Below are 23403 nucleotides of genomic sequence, written 5' to 3'. Positions count from 1 at the left end.
CCCCCTCCTCCGCTTCTCCTCCTCCTCCTTGCAGGCCCTGTCTGAGGAAGTTACACTCCAGTGAGAGAGAGAGAAGGGTTAAGTAAGCAAGGAAACCAATAAACCAGAGAATTTCAAAGTAAAGAGGTGATGGTCATGGTGGCACAGGCTTGTGATCCCAGCTACTGGAGAGACAGAGGCTGGAGGATCACAAGTGTGAGGCCAACCTGGCATCTAAGTGAGCCCTCTTTCAAGAAATGAAAGCCAGTCAGTCATTGTGGCACAGGCCTGTAATCTCAGCGACTCCAGAGACTGAGGCAGGAAGACTAGACTTTCCAGGCCAGCTTCAGTAACTTAGTAACAATCCCCAGTATACCAAAAATAAAATAAAAAGGACAACGAATCCCAGCATTATGTATGATTATGATGCATCAATAAAAAATGGAAAAACTGAAAACCAATAAAAATAAAAGGGCTGTAGATGTAGATCAGAGGTACAGGGTCCGTTTGGTCCTGCCCTAAATTATGGGGAGGAGTAGGGCATATCAAAAGGAGAGGCTGCTGGGCAGAGGACAGCCAAGGTATCACTAATAACCCTGTCACCTTCAGAAGACCCCTTCAGGGTCTGAAACCCCACTTATCTCATAGTAAATGATGCTTTACAGGGTACTCATGAGTATTTTTGGAGGGGGTGCCCAATTGGGGGATGGAACCCAGGTCCTAGTACATGCTAGGCAAGCATTTTGCCACTGAGCTGTAACCCAACCCAATATTAAGGTTCTTCTAAATGCTGAGCATAGTGGTAGGCCCTGGGAAGTACAAAGACCAAAGCATAGTGCTAGCAGTCACAAGGAATGTTCTAGAACCCCCAAGTTCTTTCTAACTTTCTAGTAGGAGCCAGAATTACAAATGCCTGATTTTGCAGGTGGAGTGGGAGGTGTGGTTAGCAGTTTGCCCTGGCTGAAAGGGTACAGCTCAGAGAAGGCCCAAGAACCTTCTCTGGGCAGAGATGGTAGAGGGTTGTACTTGGTCCTGTGACAGTGGGAAGCCAGTGGATGGTTTTAAGCAGAGAAGTATTTTTCTGTAATCAAAGTTTTTATTTTAATGACACACCATGGATTTGTTTATTGTTTTGATATGAAATGTTTGTATTTTTATTTTGCAAGCATTCTGTAGTTACAAACTTGGTTTCTCATTGATTCATGACTTAGGAGAGAAAAGTTTAATTTTTAAGTGACTAAGTTTTTAAAATTTTTTTGTTACTTTTTTCATACCGTGGCTATTAATTATTGGCTTTGTGTAATATTTGCCCTGGGATCAGTCAATATTACCTATAGTTTGTGATTTTTTTTTAAACTTGAAGCTTTTTCATCTTGTATTATCAATTCCCATAGTTATTCTGTTTGAATGTCTATTCAAACAGAATAAAGTCTATTAAAGTCTATTAAACAAGATGTTAAACTCTTTTTAAGGGAAGAAAAGGGGTGTTGGGGAAGGAATGACAGTGGAGTAAAGCAGACACTATGACCTCATGTGCATGTGTGACTGCATGACCAGTGTGATCCTGCAACATGTACAACCAGGAAAATGAGAGGTGACACTCCATTTATGTATCAGCTATCAAAATGCATAAATGTATTCTAATGTCATGTATAACTAATTAGAACAAATAAAATTAAAATAAAAAAGAAATTTTGGAATGAAAACAATTCCCCTTTCTATAAGTCTCCTTTAATATCATTTGTTTTGCAAATACATCATGCCAAAGTTGTTACAACAGATGCTTCAGAGATTTCTTTTTGACTCTTTTCAGCTTTATATGTATTTGATGGTATTTTTTCACCACATGAAAGTTTGTTGGTTTTTTTGTTTGTTTCATTTTGTTTTGTTGTGTTGTGTTTTGATGCTGGGGTTTGAACCCAGGGGCATTCAACCACTGAGACACACCCCCCAGCCCTATTTAGTATATTATTTAGAGACAGGGTCTCACTGAGTTGCTTAGGACCTCGCTTTTGCTGAGTCTGGGTTTGAACTGGTGATCCTCCTGCCTCAGCCTCCAGAACCTGGGATTGCAGGTGTGCACCACCACACCTAGCTAAAAGTTTCTATGGTTTCTTTCAGTAAATGCCTTCCTTTATTATTGAAGGATGACTTTTGGAAAATCAGTTTGTTTTCCTGTTCTGAGGCTTGAACTACATCTTCATTCCTTTATTTTTATTTTTTTATTTGAGAAAGGGTCTCACATGTTTTTGTCTTGAATTCTGCCTTGCTAGTGATATTGTGACTCCACATTTTTGTCCCTCCTTTGCAAACTGCTTGTTATAAAATTTTCAAATATGCACAGAAGTGGAACAGGATGCATCCTCCTGTTCCCATCACCTGGTCTCTTCAGTTATCCTCACTATCTTACACTTATTCTCATAATCCCTCCTCTCTCTTTTTCCTCTTTCTGTTCTTTTTCTGAAGTATTTTAAAGCAAACCACAGACATCTTTTCAGTTCATTCCTACGTGTGTGTGTGTGTGTGTGTGTGTGTGTGTGTGTGTGTTTGCGGTGCCGGAGACAGAACCCAGGGTCTTTTGCATTCCCGGCAAACATCCTACCACTGAGCTACTTCTCCACCACCACAAGGTCATGACTGCACTCACACTAATAATAGTAATTCCTTGGTATGCTTTAATACCCAGTCCATATTCAAATGGCTCCCATTGTCTCAAAGATATCTTCTCACAGTTAATTGGCATAAATTAGGGTCCAAGAGAGGGCAACACCCGCATTTTGATGTTGGTCTCCTCAACCTTTTATCCTAATGCTGCCTTCCCTTGCAGAGACCATTGACTTATGGAAATCTAAAGGATGGTTTTCCTAATTAATGCCCCACATTTGAGATTCATCTATTTTGGTACCAGGGATTGAATCCAGGGGCACTACCCACTGAGCCAGGTTCCCTTTTTTATATTTATTTAGAGACATGGTCTCACTGAATTGCTGAGGGCCTCAGCTAAATTGCTGAGGCTGGCTTTGAATTCACAACCCTCCTGCCTCAGCCTCCTGAGCTGCTGGGATTACAGATTTACACCACCAAGTCTAGCTCTCTTCATTTTTCATGGCGTTATTTACCTGTTTCATTCTCTGCTATTTGCTCTAAACTAGAAGTTAATTTTAAAGCCTTCAATAAATTCAGATGCGATTTTTGGCAAAAATTCTTTCAAAGGATGCTGTGCATTTAACAGCCTGTGGAAAAGACACACAGTGCCTGTTCAAGTCTTTATGGTTGTAGGAGGTGATGACCTGATCTATCATTGCCAAGTTGCCGATTCACCTTTCACATAGTGGTTTCATCCACTGATAGAATCTGTGTGAATAAATATTACATTAGTGATTTCAAAATAGTAGGTTTTGGGGCTGGGGTTGTGGCTCAGTGGTAGAGCGCTTGCCTAGCACGTGCAAGGCACTGGGTTTGATTCTCAGCACCACATGTAAATAAATAAAGGTCCATCAACAATTTAAAATATTTAAAAAAAACAAAAGTGGGTTTTAAATTTTTTTTTCTTTCTACATTTATTGCCTGGAATACTTTGTAAAGTGCTTTCCCTCACCACTTTGAGCTATTTGTTTATCCTGAAATACAGTTGCCTGAGGCAGGACAAATGCCTCATCTTTTTTTTCCTTCAGTGTCAGTTTTTATAGTGAATCAGCTCCCCCAATAATTCCAACCTACTCAAAGATGGATAGCTTGTACTTGGATTTTGGATTGCTCCAGTTTGAATTTTGCCTCCTATGTGTGCGCGTGTGGGGGGAGGTCTTTAATGACTTGTCATAATTACCTATTTTTGTTTTCATTTAAATGTATAACTCTGCTATATATGCATATATATTATATGTGTGTGTATATATACATATAAAACTTCCTCCCCTACTGTGCAAAGCAAATCCTATTTTGCTAGTGATTTATTTTTAAATGTAAAATTCAGAGCTGAGAACATTGCTGAGTGGCAGAGTAGGAGCGTACCACGAGTGGGGTCCTGGGTTTGACTCCCAGCAACAAAAACATAAAAAATTAATGTAAGATTAACGCGTGTGCAATGCAAAATTTTCAGTCTAGGAGGGCATAAGAGAAAAAATTGAAGAGTCCCCTACCCATCCAGATGTCTTTGAGCGCCTGAACACCATCATTCACTGTTGTGTTATGGGAAATCCTCCAAGGGCTCTCTCACAGCAGGACGCCTCCCCTTCATGTTAGGGTACTTCACAGCACTCACACGGGGTATTCCTCTAATCACTGAGGTTTCCTATGCCCTAAAGTAAACTTTTTGGATTTTTCTTTTCATTTCTTTCTTTCTTCGATTTCTCCATGTTTTCACTGGGCTGTTGTCTGAATCCCTAGATCTTCCGTTGGATGGCCAGGTGACAATCGAGCAATTCAGCGGTCTGGGGTAAGGGGTACAAATGTTAAGACTGAAGCAGCTCCAGGTAGACTAGACCCTGCCTTAAAACCCCTGCAAATTGGGAGGGTCGCACCTGACTCTCATGCTCACGTGGGCTAGACATTAGCTTCCCAAGAGCTGTCAGCCATCGCAGCTCTTCTCCAGTGAAGTCCATCTGCAGCATTTGAAGAAATGTCACAGGTTTCTGCCACATGCATGCTACCCTTCCATACACACTTTTCCTACAGGATTTCGGCCATAGATGGCTTTATTTAGAAACTTCCCAGGTTACCTCATTTACTTCTGATGTTTGTAAATAAGAAAATCCAAGGCCCAAGACTGTAAACAATTAAGTCTACAATCAGCAATTAAGTCGTAGGCATACCCAGTCCCTTGATGTCAAGGGCAACTCTTCCCATCATCTCATCTGAACTTTTTTTTTGGCAACAGGGTCTCACTATGTTGCCCAGGCTGGTTCCAAAATTGTGGGCTCAAGTGATCCTCCCACCTCAGGACTGTAGGCATGGGCTATCAGCTTGTAGGATTTTTTTCCCCCCTTTTTCTGCAGAGGATCTCTCTACCACTTAGTAGGAATTTTAAAAATTTCAAATACCAAAAACTCCAAGTTAACTTTGTAACAAATTTTCCTTTTCTATCACTTCTGTGCGTAAAAGTTGCCCCAAGAATCAGTCCCGGCAGTTACACCTACAGTTTGGACCTGTTGTTGACAAGTAGAAGGTAGCGCCTCCTTGTGGTTTGAAAGCAAAGAGGAAGTTCAAGGGCCTTAGTGGACAATTCCTCTTTACCCCACTGAAAAACACTATTGTATCCCTACCACTCTGTTAGAATTTCAGCAGCCCTAAGGCCTCGGTAATTGGCTCCTACATAGCCTGAATTTAGATGACTGGCCTGACACATTTGGGCTCACCTTTCCACACCTAAGAGGGAGGTGTAAGCATCTCAAACACAAAGATGGCACACTCAAAACTATACAATTATTATTTTTTAATGTCTAAAGTTTGTAATACAAGGGCAGAGCTTTCTCCTGCAATTTTTATAAATTCTCAATGGGCTGGTGAGGCCAATAGGGATACTTCTTCTTGTCTAATTTGGTTTCTGGGAAGACTTCATTCAAGTCCTCAATGGTCATCTGATCAAATGGAATTATGTTCTTCATTTTCTCCAGCTGGAAAGAGCAGAAATGTGTTTAAAGAAAATAGGGCTACAAGATGCAAAACAAGAATTAAGAAAGACATAAAATATACCAAACACAAAGCCCGTCGGTTCGTTCTTACCTGTTTCTCATATTCTTCAATCCTGGCCTTTGAGAGAGAGACAAACTCAGCACAACTTTTTACCTTTAAGAGAAGCGATAAATAAAAATAAATTTTAAAAAAAAAGGAAAAAAAAGAAAATACCAAAAAAAAGTAATAAAGAAACATTTCACAATATATATAAAAAAAAAGAGAGAGAAGCGAGAGATTGTGCTCTGAAACCAGGGTGTACCCTGATCCTGTAGCTCCCAAGGTATGGGAAGTCCCCAGCCTGCCTTAGCCCTCCGGTGCCCTATGGAGATGTGGTTGCCCTGACTACTGGGCACTCCCACTTTGGAAGGCAAATCATAGTTGTGCTAACACCCAAAAAGAAGCCCAGAAAAAAAACAGGTTAGTATGGCCTGTTTCATAGGGGCTAGTCACTGAATAGCCAGGACAAGGCACCTGACCATCAAGCCAGACTTCTCTCTAGTGGTGTCATCAGGTCCCAATATTTCAAACAATTAAGTATCTGAACATCTAGATAATAGTTCTACCTCATTTCAATACCTTGTTTTTAACAGCTCTGTTCAGGTAAAACTGACATACAATAAGATGCACATATTTAAAGAGCACCCTTTGATGTATGTGAAATCATCACCATGCTCAAAACAGTGAACATATTTATGGTCGCTCTCCTTCCCATCCCCAGACAAACCCTGATGTGCCTTCTGTCACTGTAGATCAGTAGATTCACACAAATGGAATGATACAGGATTTGCATTTTTCCTTGCTGGCTTTTTTACTTGGTACTAGGGATTGAACTTAGGGGCACTCTACCACTACGCTTCAGTGCCAGTCCTTTTTTTACTTTTATAAATTTTGATTCATTGTACACAAATGGAGTACAACTATCATTTCTCTGGTTGTTATTGTCAGTCCTTTTTATATTTTATTTTGAGAGGACCTCAGGAAGTTGCTTAGGCTGGCCTTGAACTTGTGACCCTCCTGCCCCAGCACCCCAGTCACTGTGATTAGAGGCATGCGTCACCACACTTGGCTTTTGGCATGATCATTTTTTAAATTAATCCATGTTGTAGCATTTATTAACGGTTCATTCTTGTTTATTGCTGTTAACGCCTTAATTTTCAATTTAATTTCTTCTACCTTATACTAGCTGCTAAGAAATACAGAGTTATCTGAGTAACCCAGCTCCACGTTTTTATAGATGTCCTATATAGGAGATGCTGGGGCATAATGGGTTAAAAAACTCAAGACTAAACATCAGGGCCAGGTGCAGTGGTGCCCACCTGTAATCTCAGGGGCTTGGGAGGCTGAGGCAGGAGAATCTCGAGTTCAAAGCCTCAGCAAAAGTGAGGTGCTAAGCAACTCAGTGAGACCCATCTCCAAATAAAATACAAAATAGGGCTGGGGATGTGGCTCAGTGGTTGAGTGCCCCTGAGTTCAATCCTCAGTACGGAAGGAAGGAAGGAAGGAAGGAAGAAAAAGGAAGGAAGGAAGGGAAGGAGGGAGGGAGGGAGGAGAAGGAAGGAAGAGGAAGGAGAAGGAAGGAAGAGGAAGGAAAGAAAAGAAAGGAAGGAAGGAAGGAAGAAAAGAAACATCAACTACTTACATCTTCCTTTTCTTCAGCATCCACCTGCGCAGTGTATTTATCCTCTGGCATAGGAACCTTCAGGGCATTAAACTATAAACAGAGACAGTGAGTTGTCACCAATATACCCAGAAGCCCAAAGAAAGGGCTCAAAGTTATTCCTTAAAGATCATATTAAAACACATTCTCCACCCCAAGAAGAAACCAGTATAATTTCAGAAGTTGTAGTGGAGGGAATACTTTACTGGGAAGAGGAGCTCAACCCAATCACAGACTGACTGAGAACCTTGGATAATTCTTTATTATAAGGAGCTTGCTTCTTCATCTGGAAAGATCAGCTGTATTTGACAAGGAAAATGGCCTTACATTCTAAGGAAATCCTGAATTGTCTTTGATATGAAACCCTAGAGAACTTATCAGCAAAAGTAATGTTATATGATGGAGACAGAAGTGGTCTTTAGAAGACTGCTTAGTGTTACAGTCCCAGCACTTAACACTGCCTGCACAGAGTAGGCTGTCCACAGTACCTTCAAATGAAGAAGCAAATGAACTTCAGATATTGAGACTTACTGTGTAAGTATCAAGAGAGGCTGAGTGAATAAGAAATTATAGCTCTAAGGGGTAGTAAAAAAAGAGCAGAGAAAAGGAGGAAACAGTAAAAGAGTAGAAAACATGTTGGTCAGTATCAAAAGGAGATAGCAGAAAGCTAAAACAACTCAGGAAGAGCTGGGCAGAAACTCTTAATAGCAGTCTGGCTCCTGGCAGCAAGGCCATACTGTACCACTAACTGAACAGACCCTGGATTCTCTGCACCTATTCACCACTAAAATCTACCACTGCAAGGCCTCTGGCCACATCCATCTTTCCTAAATGTCCTTTAGGATCTGAGTGCTAAATCACTCTTCTTCCCCAGTTATCATCTTGCATATGACATATCTACCATATCTACCCTACCTGTCACCTCCCATACATATCTACCTGCCTGCTCCCCATTCACAAGCCATTTAACAAGATCAGTGCTTTAGTTATCTGAAGTCTCACCTTCTTTTCAAAGTCATCCACCAAGCCTGCCTTGGCAACATTGGCCTTGTAGTAAGCCCAGTCGATAGCTGGCGGTTTCTCAGGCAGAGTAGCCAACCTGCTCACATGGAAACACAAGTTAGGTTTATTCCATGAGAAACAGAAATACAGTGTAATTTCCATATTCTTTATTCTTGTGGTCTAGGGGGTTGTCACAACAATGCCCCAAAATACTTTCATTTGGAAAATGCAAGGATTTCTTTCTTCTTTTGTTAGAAGAATATCAGAAATTCATATGCAATCCCAAAACATTGTGTCTAGATTCAATGGAAAGTATGGGGTTCCCTCTCAGGAATATACTGACCTGGAGCTGAGGGTCTCATTCCAGGACTTCAGGGAGTTAGCAACAGCCTTTTGGTTTCTGGGAATGATCTCCCCAAAAGCTACCCAGTCAATGGTTTTTAGAGCAAGTTTGCGCCCAGCCATCTTGGGATCCTGGAAGATATGTCAGATCAAAACAGTGATCTTGAAGTAAACCCTCTGAAAAGGGGCATTTTAACAACATGCAAGTCTTTAAAATAGATCAGCATTCTTTTAGTGCGTGGTGGATTTATTTTATCAATTAGAGGAATGAGTGTTAACAGAAGCAGGAAAGGGCAGTTTACTTTTTCAAATTAACTGTGCAACCCAGCATATAACTGCATTCTCTCCCACTAGAATGCCATTCTTCCATTCCCCTAACTCCTACTCATCCTTAAAAGCCCAGCTCTCATTCAGATGTAACAGTGCACACCTGTAACCTCTGGAGGCTGAGGCAGAGGTCCACGAGTTCCAGGTCAGCCTAGGAAACTTAGTGAGGCCCTGTCTCAGAATAAAATTAAAAGCACTGAGGATGTAGCTCAGTGGTAGAACACTTACTTAGCCTGCATGTGACCCTGAGCTCAATCCCCAGTACCAAACCCGCCCCCCCAGAATTGTGCACATCAATTTGCAGTATAGTCTTATATCCTACCACATTGGTCACGTACCTGCCCTTTCTTATTAATGTCTAATCATCCCCCACAGCACTCTTACATGCCCTGCATTTTAAGAGACATTCCATACAGACATGAATGTGGGAAAAGATGGAAATTGGTTGCAGCTGTCTTTAAACCAAAGCAATACAGGAAAACAGTCCAATTAAATTAAGTAAGATCAGGGTCAGAAAATAGGAAGACAATGCAAAGTCAAAGGTCTCTATAAGCTATGGGATGGATTCAAAAAAAGTGGAAGAAAGTTTCCTCAGAATCTTAAAAAGAAAGTTGGTAAACACCTGTCTCCCAGTGGCTTGGGAGGTTGAGGGAAGAGGATTGAAAGTTCAAAGCCAGCCTCAGCAATTTAGCAAGACCCTAAGCAACTTAGGAAGATCCTGTCTCAAAATAAAACATCAAAAGGGTTGGGGATGTGGCCTAGTGGTTAAGGGCCCCTGGGTTCAATCTCTAGTACAAAAACAAACAAACAAAACTCTCTTCCTTCCCCTCTCGGAAGGGGAGGGGAGGGGCTAAGACTGTTCGGAAACGTAAAGATGCCAGACAATACCCACGCAGAAGTTCTTCCAAGCACCAGAAGACAGGGTCATAAATGAAAAGGACTTTTTTTCTTTTGTTTACTGCTTTTTCTCCATTGCCTAGAACAGGTCACAAGTACAGGAAGTGCTCGATGAATATTCGTTCAATCGGTGAAGGAACCCTGTAGCTGTTAGGTCCTGAACGCTGCACAAACTGGAATCCTGGAGCGCTCCAGACGGAGGGGAAGGCGCAGCCAGCCCCGCAGCCGCTAAATGACCCTCAGTATTAAGTCTATGCCATACGTCCCTGATTCACAACCGCAATACTGAGATCGCCGCGCCAGGCGCAGACTGCACCAGTTTGTGGCAGCGCCTACGCTGGCGGAGGCCGGGTCACAGCCCGGGCCCGCGACCTCGCGCCCCGGGGTTCAGTGAGCAAGGGAATGCGGGGCAAAGCGCAGCTGCACCGCGGGCGCTCTGCAAGCGGGACACCCCGAGCGCCCGGAGTCCTCGACGGGCTGCAACAAGGGTCAGCGCGAGGTCGAGAAGACGCAAAGCAGAGGAAGCCGGCGGGGCTCGCACTCAACGCCCTGAACCCCACTCACCTTCACCGACCCCGGAGTGCGCAGTCCTCAGCGGCCAGTAACGGAAGTGGGTCACCGGAAGACCTCCCCTCTCCAACCCCCAAAGGCCAGAGGGCAGCCTCACTTTACATGCCAGCCAATAGGAACTGGACTGGTTCCGGAAGTCCCGCCCGCAGGGGCGGGCACAGCGCCTGCGCCGCCGGGGTCCCTGCTAGTTAGGGGCGCTCCCGTCCTCTCCCCCTGCCCCACCCCCGCCGATGGGCCGGCCCGGCTCTCCCTGCCGAGAAATGGGCCGGCCCGGCGGCGCGCGGGCAGCGGCGGCGGCGGCTGTCCAAGATGGCGGAGCTGCAGCTGGACCCGGCGATGGCAGGGCTGGGAGGGGGTGGCGGGAGCGGGGCGGGCGACGGCGGCGGCCCGGGCCGTGGGCCCCCCAGCCCTCGCCCGGCTGGCCCCACGCCCCGCGGGCACGCCCGCCTGCCCGCCGCCGTCGCGCAGCCGCTGGACCCGGGTCCTGGACCTCCCGAGCGGGCGGGGGGCGGCGGCGCGGCCCGCTGGGTCCGGCTGAACGTGGGCGGCACCTACTTCGTGACCACCAGACAGACTCTAGGCCGGGAGCCCAAGTCTTTCCTCTGCCGCCTCTGCTGCCAGGAGGACCCGGAGCTGGACTCGGACAAGGTGCGCCCCGCCCTCGGGCGCGCCCCCGGGCCCGTGGACTCCCTGGCTTCTCCGAGGCACGCTCCTCGCGGGCAGGGCGCTGGGGCCGGGGCCCCTTCCCCTCCCCGCCCCCGGGCCGCCCCGGGCCTCAGAAGGACCTCCCCTCCCCAGTCCCCGCATCCTCAGGCACGCCCCGGTCCTCTCCCGACCCCGCCCTCGGTCCTCAGCGGCGCTTCCCCACGCTGCCCACCCGCACCCGAGAGCCGGCTCCACACCCTCTTCCCTGTCATCCCAGCCTCTCAAGTTTTTCCCTGGCTGCCTTTCCGCCCCTCACTGCTGATGCCAAATACATCCAGAATTGGGTCAGGGCGAGTGAAGGCATCTTTGTAGCTTTCTCACACTTCTCTCGGACCCCCGTGCCAAGCCAGGTTAAAGCCTGGGTCTGACAATGCTTCCATCGCTGCGGGAAAGTGCTTCTTGTTATGTTACACTGTTCTCCTAAAGTCCTGGTCCCAGGACTTGTATCTGGTTACAGTCGCTATTTAGGTCCCTATCTGAGATCAATGCGTTCCTTGGAAAAACATTACATTTGCCATGCAAACCTAGGTTGACTTGGTTAAGACAGGAGAAATGAAGACCAGGAATACTATTGGGACTGGATGCATGGCTGCTAACCAAAGGTTAAGAGGTGATGAGACACTTCGCCCCGTTTCCAGTTTGAACTGTTGAATTTCTTTTTTAACTTTTACAGATTCGTCTTTAATTTCTAACTTAGAGCCATTAACTTACACCAGCTATATCAATAGGGTGCTCAGCTAGTTAACTTGTAACAGAATAGGAATTGCATAAACGTTCATTTTGTTTCATTTTTCCTTTTCCCATAAATCTCTGGTTGAAGGAAACCTATCTTGCCCTAACTTTAAAGAAATTTCAAACTCTTGTTTATGTGGAATTATTTTTATATACCTGAATCTTCCTTATAGCTGTATAAGCCAGTTTCATCTTGTTCCTTTTACTGTAAAGATGAGTAGGATTAAAGCTGCTTGGAGCCAAGTTCTGGCAATACCACACTTCCTCTGGGCATAAAGCTCGGGTGTGTGAGATTACAGCTGGCAATGCAGAGACTCTCACTGTTGTTGGCCTGGAGCTCAGGAGTGTTGCCAGCTGAGCAGAGGTTTTCTTAGAATCAGGAATGTGGATCGGGGGCAATGGAGAATGAGAATGTCCATCTCAAGCAAAGATTTAAATCACACAGTCTTGGCATTTTCTTCCTCCCTTGTAAATAGTATACCACTGAAGAATGTTGGTAATTGTCCAAGCAAAGATCGTAGAAATTCAAGGCAGTAAATAAACACCTAGATGATGGCTATGACTGTGCATCTGTGACACCTGACCTGAAATGATCTTAAAGCACAAAGATGCATGAAGCCAGCCTGCCTGCCAATAGTGTGTAACAAGCAAATGTCCAGCAAAATTTGTCCTCACTAAATTTTTTCAGCTGAAGAAGTGAATTTTCTTAGGGTGTTGGCAAAGAGGAGGAGCCCTCTCAATTTAAAAATGTTCTGAAAGTTTCAGTGATACCCTTGTGCTTGGTTGACAGGATGAAACAGGAGCCTATCTGATTGACAGAGACCCCACTTACTTTGGTCCTATCCTAAACTACCTCCGCCACGGGAAACTCATCATTACTAAGGAACTGGCAGAAGAAGGTAAGAGCTCTGTTTACACTGAATTTTTCAAAATTCAGGTCAATTAAAGCTGTTGGAGACTTGAGTTTTGTTTGAGGTTTCTTTGGGGCTCATGTGCAGGTGTACAGGTTTATGAAAGTGATCAGGAATCCTCCAGTTACCTAGTCTTGTCCGAGAGAATTCTGTTGAAGGAAGCCCCTGAGGCTTTGCAGCTTTCTCGGCTAGAAGGAAGATAGGTGCTCAGCTTTGCAGATAGCTTCAGGAGTTTTTTCTGAGCTTCCACAGTTGTCACAATCCTTTTTTACATTTACTTGTGTGCTGGCAGTGAGAGTCCATAGCCTGAAGCAGCACATCTCTGACATTCAATTATTTATATTTTCAATTTTAGTTTGAACTTGCAGCTGTAAAAAAATAATAAAGTCTTGGCCTCATTTCTTTTTCAGACTCTGGTCTCATGCGTCCCTGTAAATTTTTGAGGCTGACCTAATTCATTCTCCAGTTCATTGTTAGGTGTGTTATTTATTGGTTGCCTCATCTTTTGGGTTTGTAGGGCATTTAGACTGTAAGTGGGTATAACTCTCCTTCTAAAAGGCCTGGCTTGGTCTCACTAGAAGCATTCATCTGAAGACTGGGGCCCCTTTCTAAATCTAGGGCACTGATGTGGGAGCTTGAGCTCTGAGTAAGAAAGCTTGTAATGGCTATACTCATTAATGAGGTGATGGCAAGACAGTTCTATTTCAGGCGGTAAAAAGAGGAGTTGCCTCCTATCTTTTTGTGGGGGGCAGTTTGGAAACATTTTTTTAAACATTTCAAACTTGTACAAAAATAATGAGGCTGGTTGTGGTGGTACAAGCCTGTAATCCCAATAACCCCAGTGAGGCAGGAGGATCCAAGTTCAAGGCAAGTCTCAGCAACTTAGCAAGGCCCTAAGCAATTTAGCAAGACCCTGTCTCAAAATTTAAAAAATAAAATAAAAAGCACCTCTGGGTTCAATCCCTGGTACCAAAAAAAAAAAAAAAAAAACAAATAGTATTAATATATTAAATTCCGTGTACTTGCCCTCCAGCTTCAACAATTACTAACTCCTAAATAACATTTTCTAATGCCTTTAATTAAAAAGAACACTTTATTTTGAAATTGTTTTGAACTTACAAAAAGGGCAAGAATAATATAAAGAACTCTTTACCCAGATTCACCTATTCACACCCCCATACCCTGTATGCTAGGGATTGAACCCCCAGGGGCGCTCTACCACTGCGTTATATCCCCAGCCCTTTTTATTTTTTATTTTGAGACAGGTTCTCACTAATTTTCCCAGGCTGAACTGTAATTTGCAATCTTCTTGCCTCAGCCTTCTGAGATGGCAGTGCCACCAATCCTGGCCACATTCACTGATTTTTAACATTTTTATTATATTTACATTAACATTCATTCTCCCCCTCTCTTCTTTTCATCCTCTGTTCTTCCTCCTTTCTTCCTTACCTCCTCCCATAATTCTAAATTTCTGAACTATTTGAGAATAGATTGCAAACTTTACCCCTTAATATTTCTGTGAGTTTTCCCCAAGAACAAGGATATTCTTACATAACAATACTTTCAAACTTAGAAAATTTAATATAGATAAATATTTTTATTTGCAGCTTATATTTCATTTTTACCAACTGTCCTAATAATAGCTGTTATAGCAGTTTTTTTTTCCTGATACAGGATTGTACATCCCATAGTTTTCCTTTCTAAGGTCTTTGATTTTATTTAGCATGAAAGTTTTTTAATGATTTCCTTTTATATTATTCAAATAATAAGCATCCTATTAAATTCAGTACACATAAGGTTATACACACCTATCCACCAGTCCCTTTGAGGGAAAACTGGGTAAAAATTGCAGACTAAGGAAGTGACCAATGTGACTAGTTCCAAGAACTAAGTGACATATGGGAAAGGTGTCCTGCAGCTAGTGGGCATGGGCAGGTGCCGGAAATAAACAGTGGGGGTGACACAGTGAGCAAAACAGTCCCTGATGCTTGACTTAGATTGGGGAAGAGGTCATGGGTATACCCTAAACATCAGAGATGTTTCCGAAGCTGAAGGAGAGACTGAATTTATATATGACAGATACAGTTTGGGGCAAGCCTCTAGTTGCTGTTTTTCTGGCAAGCTCGAATATTTCTGACCAGTCTGGTTCTTCTTCTAGGTGTGCTGGAGGAAGCAGAGTTTTACAACATCGCTTCTCTTGTGCGGCTGGTTAAGGAAAGGATACGAGACAATGAGAACAGAACTTCACAAGTAAGATGTTTTGAACTGTTAAGGGGAAAGCATCCCCAGAGGCTCTCTGTGTATGTGTGTCTGGCTGTGACTTGAAAAGGATGCCTTTTCCCTCTGAGCTTAAGATCTGCATAGAACACTGTCCGTCTGCTATGCAGATGGTGCCTACTTGGCCAGGGTTGTTTAGAACAAGGAGAAGAAATAACAACAGAACAACCCCATGTACCCGGAGAAGAAAGTGTCATTGCTCACCATATGGCCAAGACCACTTTAAGTCCAAAGCCTGCTCCCTGTGACCTAACGTCCATCTCTTTCAACATAAAGCCTAAACAAGTTCTTGCTTTTACCTGCTGGCTTCCCTTCTTTAGGACGAGTCTTTAATGTGTGAACATGTCACATCCAGCTCCTGCGAGCCCCTTGAAATCAACTATGAATCAAGTGCTTCCAAAAAAATAAGCATTTATTAAGATGTCTGGATCTTCATATTAATTCAGTAGATACAGTAACAAATGAAGCAGAATTTTCCACAAGTTTGAGGGAAGGGAAGATAATAGAGCACACTTAACTTGTTATTTCTCATGTCATTCATCATATGTCTGCATGGCCACTCAGCATCTATTAGTCCTTGGGATTCTGTGTGTAACAGAAGGACCTTGACCCCAAGTCTAGCAGGAGAAACAGACCCTCCCTTTTTTTTTGTTTAAGAAAGAACAAACCACAGAGTTGCAGAAATGGGGCTCAGTTTTTTTTCCACCACAGCCATTTGCCTCATAGCACGATTGCCTCTTTTCCCACCAGCTACTGGTGGTGGATGTTTTCTTTAATCTGTTGCAGCCTAGGACTTGTCTGCCATTAAAGAAGAAGGCAGTCAGTTTCTCTTTAATAGTGCCTTGCTCTCTCTGCATCAGATTTCATGTGTCACCATTTCCTGGCTCTCAGTGGAATATCTGGAGGAAAACTGACGGGAGTGACACAGAAATGAAACCTCTCATCCACTTTATCACCAGCTGTTTGCAAAGTTAGAAAGAAGACTATTGCTAAAAGGTTCCGTGTTGATGTTCACAGGTGAATCTGTAGTTGGTTTGTAGATGTCCACATGAGACACAGTCTGGTGTCACCAGTCCCTTCGCCATCGTACAGTCTGTATCTTCACTACCATGGATACTTAATAGCTTAGACATTTTGGAAATCTCATTTTATCCTACTTTTTCACATTCTAAAAAATACTTGAGTTTTTTAGTAGAAATGTTGATGGTACCGTAATGAACTACATATTGAATGTTTTCAAGGTCTTGGTATCTGACATTCTCTGTTCTTGCCATAAGCTAATTCCTTGAGAGTATTATAAGATTTCTATTTGATGACAGCAACTAGTAATTAGTCCCTAGATCCTAAGGCTTGTGGATTTATACCAGTTGGAAGCTTGTTTGTTCTGGGAATGTCACGACCTTTTTGATGTTAATTAATCTTTCCATCTGTCCTTTTTATTAGTGAATTCTGAGAAGGGATTTGATGTTGTTCAAAGACACCCTCTTTTGCCCTTGTGCGCATTGTTCTCATGAGATTGGCTGTGTGTGGATTTCCAAACATCATCTCCTCGCCTCACACACAGCAGGCATTCGGCAAAGCCCAAGATGTGGGGATCCTAACCCACCTTTTCTGTCATGGCCTCCTAACTCGTTTAGCGGCCACCGCCATTCTAACTGCTTTACTGTCATTAATAATATTTTTGTAGGTGATTAATCTTGGCACTTTTTGGAGCATCAGTGTTTTACTTTGGAGGAAGGAAAAACAAAGGCACTAAGATGCCATATTAAATACTTGGGTCTTGGGTAACTGCAGCCAGTATCACAGATCTTTGGTGATGCTTAAAAATTTTTGTAATATAAATCATCTGTCCTGTCCGATACAGTGGCACACACCTGTAATTCCAGCAGCTTGAGAGGCTAAGATAGGAGGTTTGAAAGTTTGAGACCAGCCTCAGCAATGTAGTAAGATAATATCTCAAAACAAAAAATATAAAGGATTGGGGATAGCTGGGCATGGTGATACAAGCCTGTAATCTCTATGTCTCTGGAGGCTGAGACAGAAGGATCACAAGTTCAAAGCCAGCCTCAACAAATTAGCAAGACCCTAAGGAACTCAATGAGATCCTGTCTCTAAATAAAATACAAAAAGGGCTGGTGATGTGGCTCAGTGGTTAACTGTCCCTGAGTTCAATCTCCGGCACAAAAAGAAATCTTTGTTAAATAAAAAATAGAATATAAAGGACTAGGAGTGTAGCTTAGTAATAGAGCACTTGCCTAGCATGTGCAAGGCCTTGGGTTTAATTCCCAGCACCACACACACACACACACACACACACACACACACACACACACACACACATCTGATTTACAGTTAGAGCCAATTGAAATCGGGGTTTATCATATATTTTATATGGGAGAAAATTTTTAGTACCTTGGTTGATGATAATTATACAGTACTCTTTTTAGTGTTTCATTTTTGTTTTTGTTTTGTTTCATTGGAATCCAGGGCCTCAGCTATGCTAGGCAGGAGCTCTACACTGAGCCACACCCCTAACCCCAAAAGACTTTTAGTGCCCAGGAAATTCCAAGGGTTTGAGAAGCTCTGCCAGAAATGCAGACAAAAATCAAATATTTATATTAGTATATTACTAATTTATATTTATATTACTCCTATAATCACATATCAGTCTGAATAAACCAAAATATGCTTTTTTATTATTAGTATATACATTAGTTTAAACCACTTCAAGAAAAAGAAATATGACTTTCTTGTGCAAAGTTATTGGGGAAATGAATGTGATCTTAAGTTTGTTGCCATGGTTGCTCTCATAATTCACCCTCCCAAGTTAGAACTAGTTCACCCAATGATTGATGTTCTTGGATCCATTTTCCCTTCTTCCCTTGGGTGAGTTTTCATTGAAAACCCAATGCTGGGATAGCGGGGTAATGGGTGGTCAGGAGCCTCCAGAGGCCTCTCCAAGCAGTTGCCTCCTCGTGCTGCTCTTCTCAGTCTCCCTGCTTCTTGCAGGGCCCTGTGAAGCACGTGTACAGAGTCCTACAGTGCCAAGAGGAAGAGCTCACACAGATGGTCTCCACCATGTCTGACGGCTGGAAATTTGAACAGGTATACTTCTCAAAGAACAGTGATCCTGGCACCTCAACCCATGGGCCAACTCCTCAATTGCTGTCCAACCAGTTACTCGCCCTGGGAAATGTGAAGGTCCAGTATGATCCCATTCCTAAATGTGGGAAGAGAGCAACTCAGTTCCCATTAATTGCTTGTAAAACATGATGGGGGGAAGGTTGGGAGGAGGAGGCCACATCTCCCAGCTTCACATTCAGAGTTTGAATTTGACAACGTGCAGAGGAGCAAGCCAGCTTGTCTGGGCTTCAAAGAGCTTCCCTTTGGTTTTTTCTTCCCTCAGAGAGAGATTTGTTTCAAAAGTGCTCTGTTGACATAGTCTGTAATGAGTCCCTAAAGGAGATGGTTCAACAGCAAGCCTTTCTTCTCCCATAAATGCTTGGTGAGCAGGTAGCCATGAGGCCCAGTCCTTCTCTCTGCTCTGGTTCTTTCAGCTTTGTGCTCACGTCTGAGGTATCAAAGCAAAGCTGCTGAGAGCGGGGGTTTTACTGTTTTCTTCCATTAGATGGCAGAAGTGTTTAATTCTTCGATTGTCTTCAAAACACAGGAAGGCTGAGGGTGAATAGAGGGAATATATTTTTTTTGTAGAGTTGAAGAGGCCAACTGAGCTGTCACTATAAGCTCACCTTCTAAAATAAAAGTTAGAGTCTGCGTTACTGTTGTCAGGCTAGAGATCAAATGCAAAACTGCCTCTGGCTTCAGATCCAGTGCTGGATCTCTGCAGAACCAGTGGGCCTAGTTTTCACTCAGGTGTAGACGGCAAAATATTGTCCCGGTTTACTGCCCTCCACCCCCTATATTTGCTCCAATACAGTCTTAAACAAAGCTTATATATATACATATATATATATATATATATATATTTTTTTTTTTTTTTTTAACAAATCATAAATGAGTGTTCTTTTGTGAAGCCAATGGACACTTTATGTTGTTTTCTCATCTTGTTAATGCCCTGTGGGAGGACAGTCTGTTCTTGCTTCCATGATCTGGAGAGGACGCTGAACACGGGACTGAGGTGCCCCTGCCCCAGTGGGCAGCAAGGAGTTCCTTCCTGACTTGCGGCCTTGTGTGCTTGTGAGGATGACCTCACCCTGGGCTCAGCTTCTCCCTCTGCATGTGTATTTCTTATTTAGGAATAAGCACCAAATTCAGTTTTCCAAAAGGGTTGAAAGGATCAGCAATTGCAGCTTTGGGGAGCTGTTCAGTGATCTGTGTGTCCATCTCCTGTCTAGGACTGCCACTTACAAGTAGCCAGTTCTGTGTTTTGACTGGGTCAAGTGTCCATTTTCATTCTCAGAAACGTTCTGTTTCACCTCGTTTGACAGAGACAGTGATTGTATTAATGCAGCCACTGCCTTTAGGATGATTTCAAGTACTAGGGTAAGGGACAGTGACAGGATTCAGACTTCTCTTCTGGGCAAGGCTACTTGATGGTGTCCTGATGAATAAGTGAGAGGGAATTAACTAACCCCTGGAACTTCAGTAGTGTCAGAGGATTCTTCATCCTTGAGAAGTAAAACTACGAAGTCCAGTCAGGGGAAGGGTGTGACGTGCATGCACACTTGAGTATCTTAGATCACTGCCTGTTTGATCACCGTCTTGTCTTGCCAGCTAATCAGCAATCGGATCCCTCCTATAAATATGGAAATGAGGACCAGGCAGAATTCCTCTGTGTCGTCTCAGAGAACTAAATAATTCTACCAATGGCATCGTCATAGAGCCGAGCGAAAAGGCAAAGGTAGAGCTGCTTGGGCCAGCACTCTGCAGGGGCCTGGCTGCTGCTCCTCCCCTTCTCCGCTCCTGCAGCAGCTCTGCGCTTTCCCTCATTGTGCTTTTTTGTCTGCTGAATTTAAATCAGGATTTTGGGAGCAACATCAGGGGTTTCAGTTAGAAAATGTGAACCTGAAGAGGTTTCTTTGACTTTTGTCAAGTCAGTGAAAAATCAAAGTTTTATTGCACTGATTACTCTGTGGAAAGAATTCAGAACTCAGTTCCCCACCTTAAAGGCAAAGGTCTCTTCTTATCATTCTTCTTCTTCTTTTTTTTTTTTTTTTTTTAGATAGATACAATACCTTATTTTATTTATTTATTTATTTATTTCTGTATGGTGCTGAGGATGGAACCCAGTGCCTCATATGTGCTAGGCAAGTGCTCTACCACTGAGCCACAACCCCAGCCCTCTTCTTACCTTTTTCCACCTTACATTCCTAGAAAACTGTTTTTCAGTGCTACCTTCTTGCCCTCCTCTGTGCTTCACAAACGTGCATGTGTGTGCATGTGCTGCCCCACACACACACATACATGCACTTCTGAAGTGTGCAAGGAGCTTGAACTGTTTCCTTTAGCTTGGGAAGACTGGTCCAGTGGCACAGAAACTCAGGACCAACTGTTCAGCAAGTGTCCTTGAACAGTCAGGGCTCTGTGCCTGCCTTAACACCATGTCTGCCCACAGGGTCCAGTTGCATGCAGCTCTGCATCTTTCCTTTTTTCTTTTTTTAATCATTTTATGATAAATTATAACTTCACTGTAATCAGATCATATATTCTGGTTTAAATCCTTTATTATTTATTTTTAGTGCTGGGGTTTGAACCCAAGGCCTTGTGAATGCTAAGCACATGCTCAGTCACAGAGCTATACAGCAGGCCTCTGTGGACTATGGGTCTTTCCTTCCCTTTGCCGTCTTCTCAGCACCTCAGCCTTCTCCCCACTTTCACTTTCAGATTCTTCAGGAGAGAGGATCTCGATGTAAGCTGAGATTCCAAAATTTCAGAATTCTGAAGAGCAAAGGGCAAATTCAGCAAGAGCAGCTCCACGCAGTTAAGTCTTACACCTGTATAGTAACCGAGCTACTGCAAAGCAAAGCTGAGCCTGCCCCGGGGAAGACGTGTCCTGGTTAAAACCAAAGGAACCCCACCCACCTTTGGGACTCCAGACAGATGCACCTCTGGCTGCAGATCCCCTTTTCAGAACCTGCTTTTGTTATCATAGCCAGTGTTGTGACAGATCTTTACAATAGCAGCCATGTTGGGTCCCCAGTTGGATCCTTTTGGGGATCTGGGGGAAGAAGGAAGAAGGCCTAGCTCCTTGGAAACAGCCTAGACATCAAGGAAGCTGGAGCAGACAAAGGAGGACTGTCCCAAACTGTGCCCTGGTCTCACCTGCGTGTGCCACTCTTTCCCCCCACTAGGCACCCTCAAGATGTGTAGCAGATGCAGAGGGTTCTAGCTTCAGTGTGTCAAATTGAGGTTTTGACAGAGGATGGAGTCGCCAGAGGCCCACATTCCTGTGACCAGAGCCTCTCAGGCAGGGGAGGCTGGGGTGTCCTCCGCCCTGGGAGGGTGGCAGTTCCTGCTTTCCCACAAGTGGCTTTGTCTGGTTTGTCTCCAGAAACTGGGCTCAACATGACCTGCCCTCCTCAGGAGGAGGTTTGAAGCAGGTGGCATCCTGCACCACGTCAGACAAAGGAGTGCCAGTGGTTGTTATGGCTGCTTCTGCAGCCTCTTCTTAGACCCATTGACCCCGTCTTCCTTCCCCAGCTTTTTAAACTGGATCAAAGATAAAGGACTTTGATGACCCTTTGATGGCTTGGGGTGGGGAAGACTGTCTGTTTTGAAGTTGCCAAATGTGTCATGTCGCATCTTAGAGTGTTGTTTCTGTGACTGTGTCTTGAAAATGCCCTGACCAAACGTGCCATGTTCGTGTCTCTCCTTGGTGTCTGACCTTGGCAACCTGTCCCAGTGCTGCAGTGACTCCAACACCACCCCAGCAGTGTGTGCAGCTTGGTGGGCAGTCCTGCCGACTTCCTGCGTCTCTGCCCCGCCATGGCTTCTTCCTGGGGACCGCCACGTTGGTGAGAATGAGGTGTTTGTCTGACCAGCATGCATAGCGGCCTCCTTTGGACGGTGACTGCAGCACTTGTAGTCATACTTCCTCTGCGAGCCTCCGAGTCTCTGTGAGCGCTCTTGGAAGGCAGAGGGCTGGAGAGACCCTTACTTTCCCTACACGGCTTTCAGAGGCACGTGGTGAGGGAGGGTGCGCCATCGAGGCTCTCTCTGCTCCACACTTCAGCTCTTTGCAGGGGCTCAGGGTCAGTGATTTCTGGAGAGACTAGACTCTCCAGTGCCTATTGATCGTGTGGCCTGGCCATGCCCAGATGGTTTAGCTTTTCTTTAGGAGTCTCACTGTTTGCCTCTCCGTAGAATAGTGTAGAAACGTGTGTACCGGGCTCCCACTGCACCTGCCTCAGCACCAGTGTAAATGCACCTGTTGGCGCCTCTGACGTCTGTCTGCCTGGTGTGCTCACAGCTGTAACATGTTAGCCAAATTTCTTCCGGCAGGAGGAGTAGACGCCCCTTCTTCCAGAGGGCCACAGGCATCCACCCCATCACATCTTTCAGGAAAACAAAAAAGGGTTTGGGTGTAGTCAAAGACAAATAGAGATGTTCTGCTCAGCGTAGGACAGAGGACCCCGGAAGAGAAGCCTTTGGCCAAACTGGATTAAGTGCTGTCAGACTGGCTGGGAGAAGCAGGTTGGCAGCTGTGCGCTCATACTGGTATAGGCCCAGTGCCTCCGGCTCCACCGCAGCTTTGTCAGTGGGGAGGCTGGAGGGCAGGTGTGGAGCAGGCACCCCGTGAATGCTCTGATACCTTCATTTAAGCTAGCACCGTTCCACAGCTGGTCCAGCCCGGCACTCTGGGCGCAGACAGGTGGTACTTCTGCCCCTTGGGGGCTGGTGTGAAAAGCTCTCCTCGCTGCAGCCCATTCAGTTTAACTGTTCCAGGAGTCTGAAGATGGCCCGTTTCTTGTGGTTTTCTGGGAAGTATTTTCCCGAATCCTTTATGAGCCCTGCTGGTGTTCTTGCTTGTCAGCCTTCTCCCTGGGATCTTGCTGGACTCCTGCAGCAGGGCAGCCTGCCTGTAGATTTGGTGGTGTCACATGACCAGTGACCCACACTTTGCGTGCCCAGACTGCCAGTGGGGAACATCTTTCTACCTTCATCTCTGCCCCAGGCCTGGGCCGGGGATGCTGCTGGCTGGGCCCAGGAGTGCCTCCCTCCCTGAGTGCGAGGGGCCCTGCCTCCGTCTTCCCCTTGGTGGTGGGTGAGGCAACCCAGCTCCTGGAAAGTGACTTCATTTCTGTGTAGTCACACAGTGCTTGGGTGTCAGCAAGGCGTGGGGGAAAGTGGTGGAGATGCCCAAAGGACACC

General features: G+C 44.6%; 2 protein-coding genes across 3 annotated transcripts; one reads left to right on the top strand and one right to left on the bottom strand.

Moving 5' to 3' along the window:
* Nucleotides 1-5390: 5390 nt before the first annotated feature.
* ATP5PD (ATP synthase peripheral stalk subunit d) lies at nucleotides 5391-10558 on the bottom strand. 2 transcript variants are annotated; one of them, XM_079133188.1, is made up of 6 exons: nucleotides 10442-10558; nucleotides 8655-8785; nucleotides 8312-8408; nucleotides 7292-7363; nucleotides 5701-5763; nucleotides 5391-5591 (listed from the first exon to the last, which is right to left on the bottom strand). In XM_079133188.1, the coding sequence occupies exons 2-6, from the start codon at nucleotides 8774-8776 to the stop codon at nucleotides 5460-5462; spliced, it is 486 nt and encodes a 161-aa protein (XP_078989314.1). In that variant the 5' UTR covers nucleotides 8777-8785; nucleotides 10442-10558; the 3' UTR covers nucleotides 5391-5459. The 2 variants fall into 2 exon arrangements, with proteins under 2 accessions (XP_078989314.1, XP_078989313.1); XM_079133187.1 differs by lacking the exon at nucleotides 10442-10558 and adding an exon at nucleotides 9873-10411.
* A 15-nt stretch (nucleotides 10559-10573) lies between these two features.
* Nucleotides 10574-22542, top strand: KCTD2 (potassium channel tetramerization domain containing 2; the record flags this gene model as incomplete). The annotated part of the gene is given in 8 exon segments (XM_079135563.1): nucleotides 10574-11095; nucleotides 12675-12783; nucleotides 14954-15045; nucleotides 18082-18177; nucleotides 19807-19815; nucleotides 19818-19872; nucleotides 19875-19933; nucleotides 22534-22542. Coding segments are annotated over 8 exon segments (768 nt in total). The 5' UTR covers nucleotides 10574-10756.
* Between the last annotated feature and the right edge of the window lie 861 nt (nucleotides 22543-23403).

This window comes from Sciurus vulgaris (assembly GCF_902686455.1).
Source record: "Sciurus vulgaris genome assembly, chromosome: 3".
In the NCBI taxonomy this organism is placed as follows: Eukaryota; Metazoa; Chordata; class Mammalia; order Rodentia; family Sciuridae; genus Sciurus; species Sciurus vulgaris.
This window is presented reverse-complemented; position numbering and strand designations above follow the sequence as displayed.

Bases quoted from the DNA above. Each gene is read 5' to 3' on its own strand.
- ATP5PD (XM_079133187.1), bottom strand. From the start codon at position 9,908: ATGACCCTGTCTTCTGGTGCTTGGAAGAACTTCTGC. The intron at 8,409-8,654 runs GTCAGTATATTC...CCATGTGAGCAG, and splicing joins AATGAGACCCTCAGCTCCAG to GTTGGCTACTCTGCCTGAGA. The intron at 7,364-8,311 runs GTGAGACTTCAG...CTCTGTTTATAG, and splicing joins TGGATGACTTTGAAAAGAAG to TTTAATGCCCTGAAGGTTCC.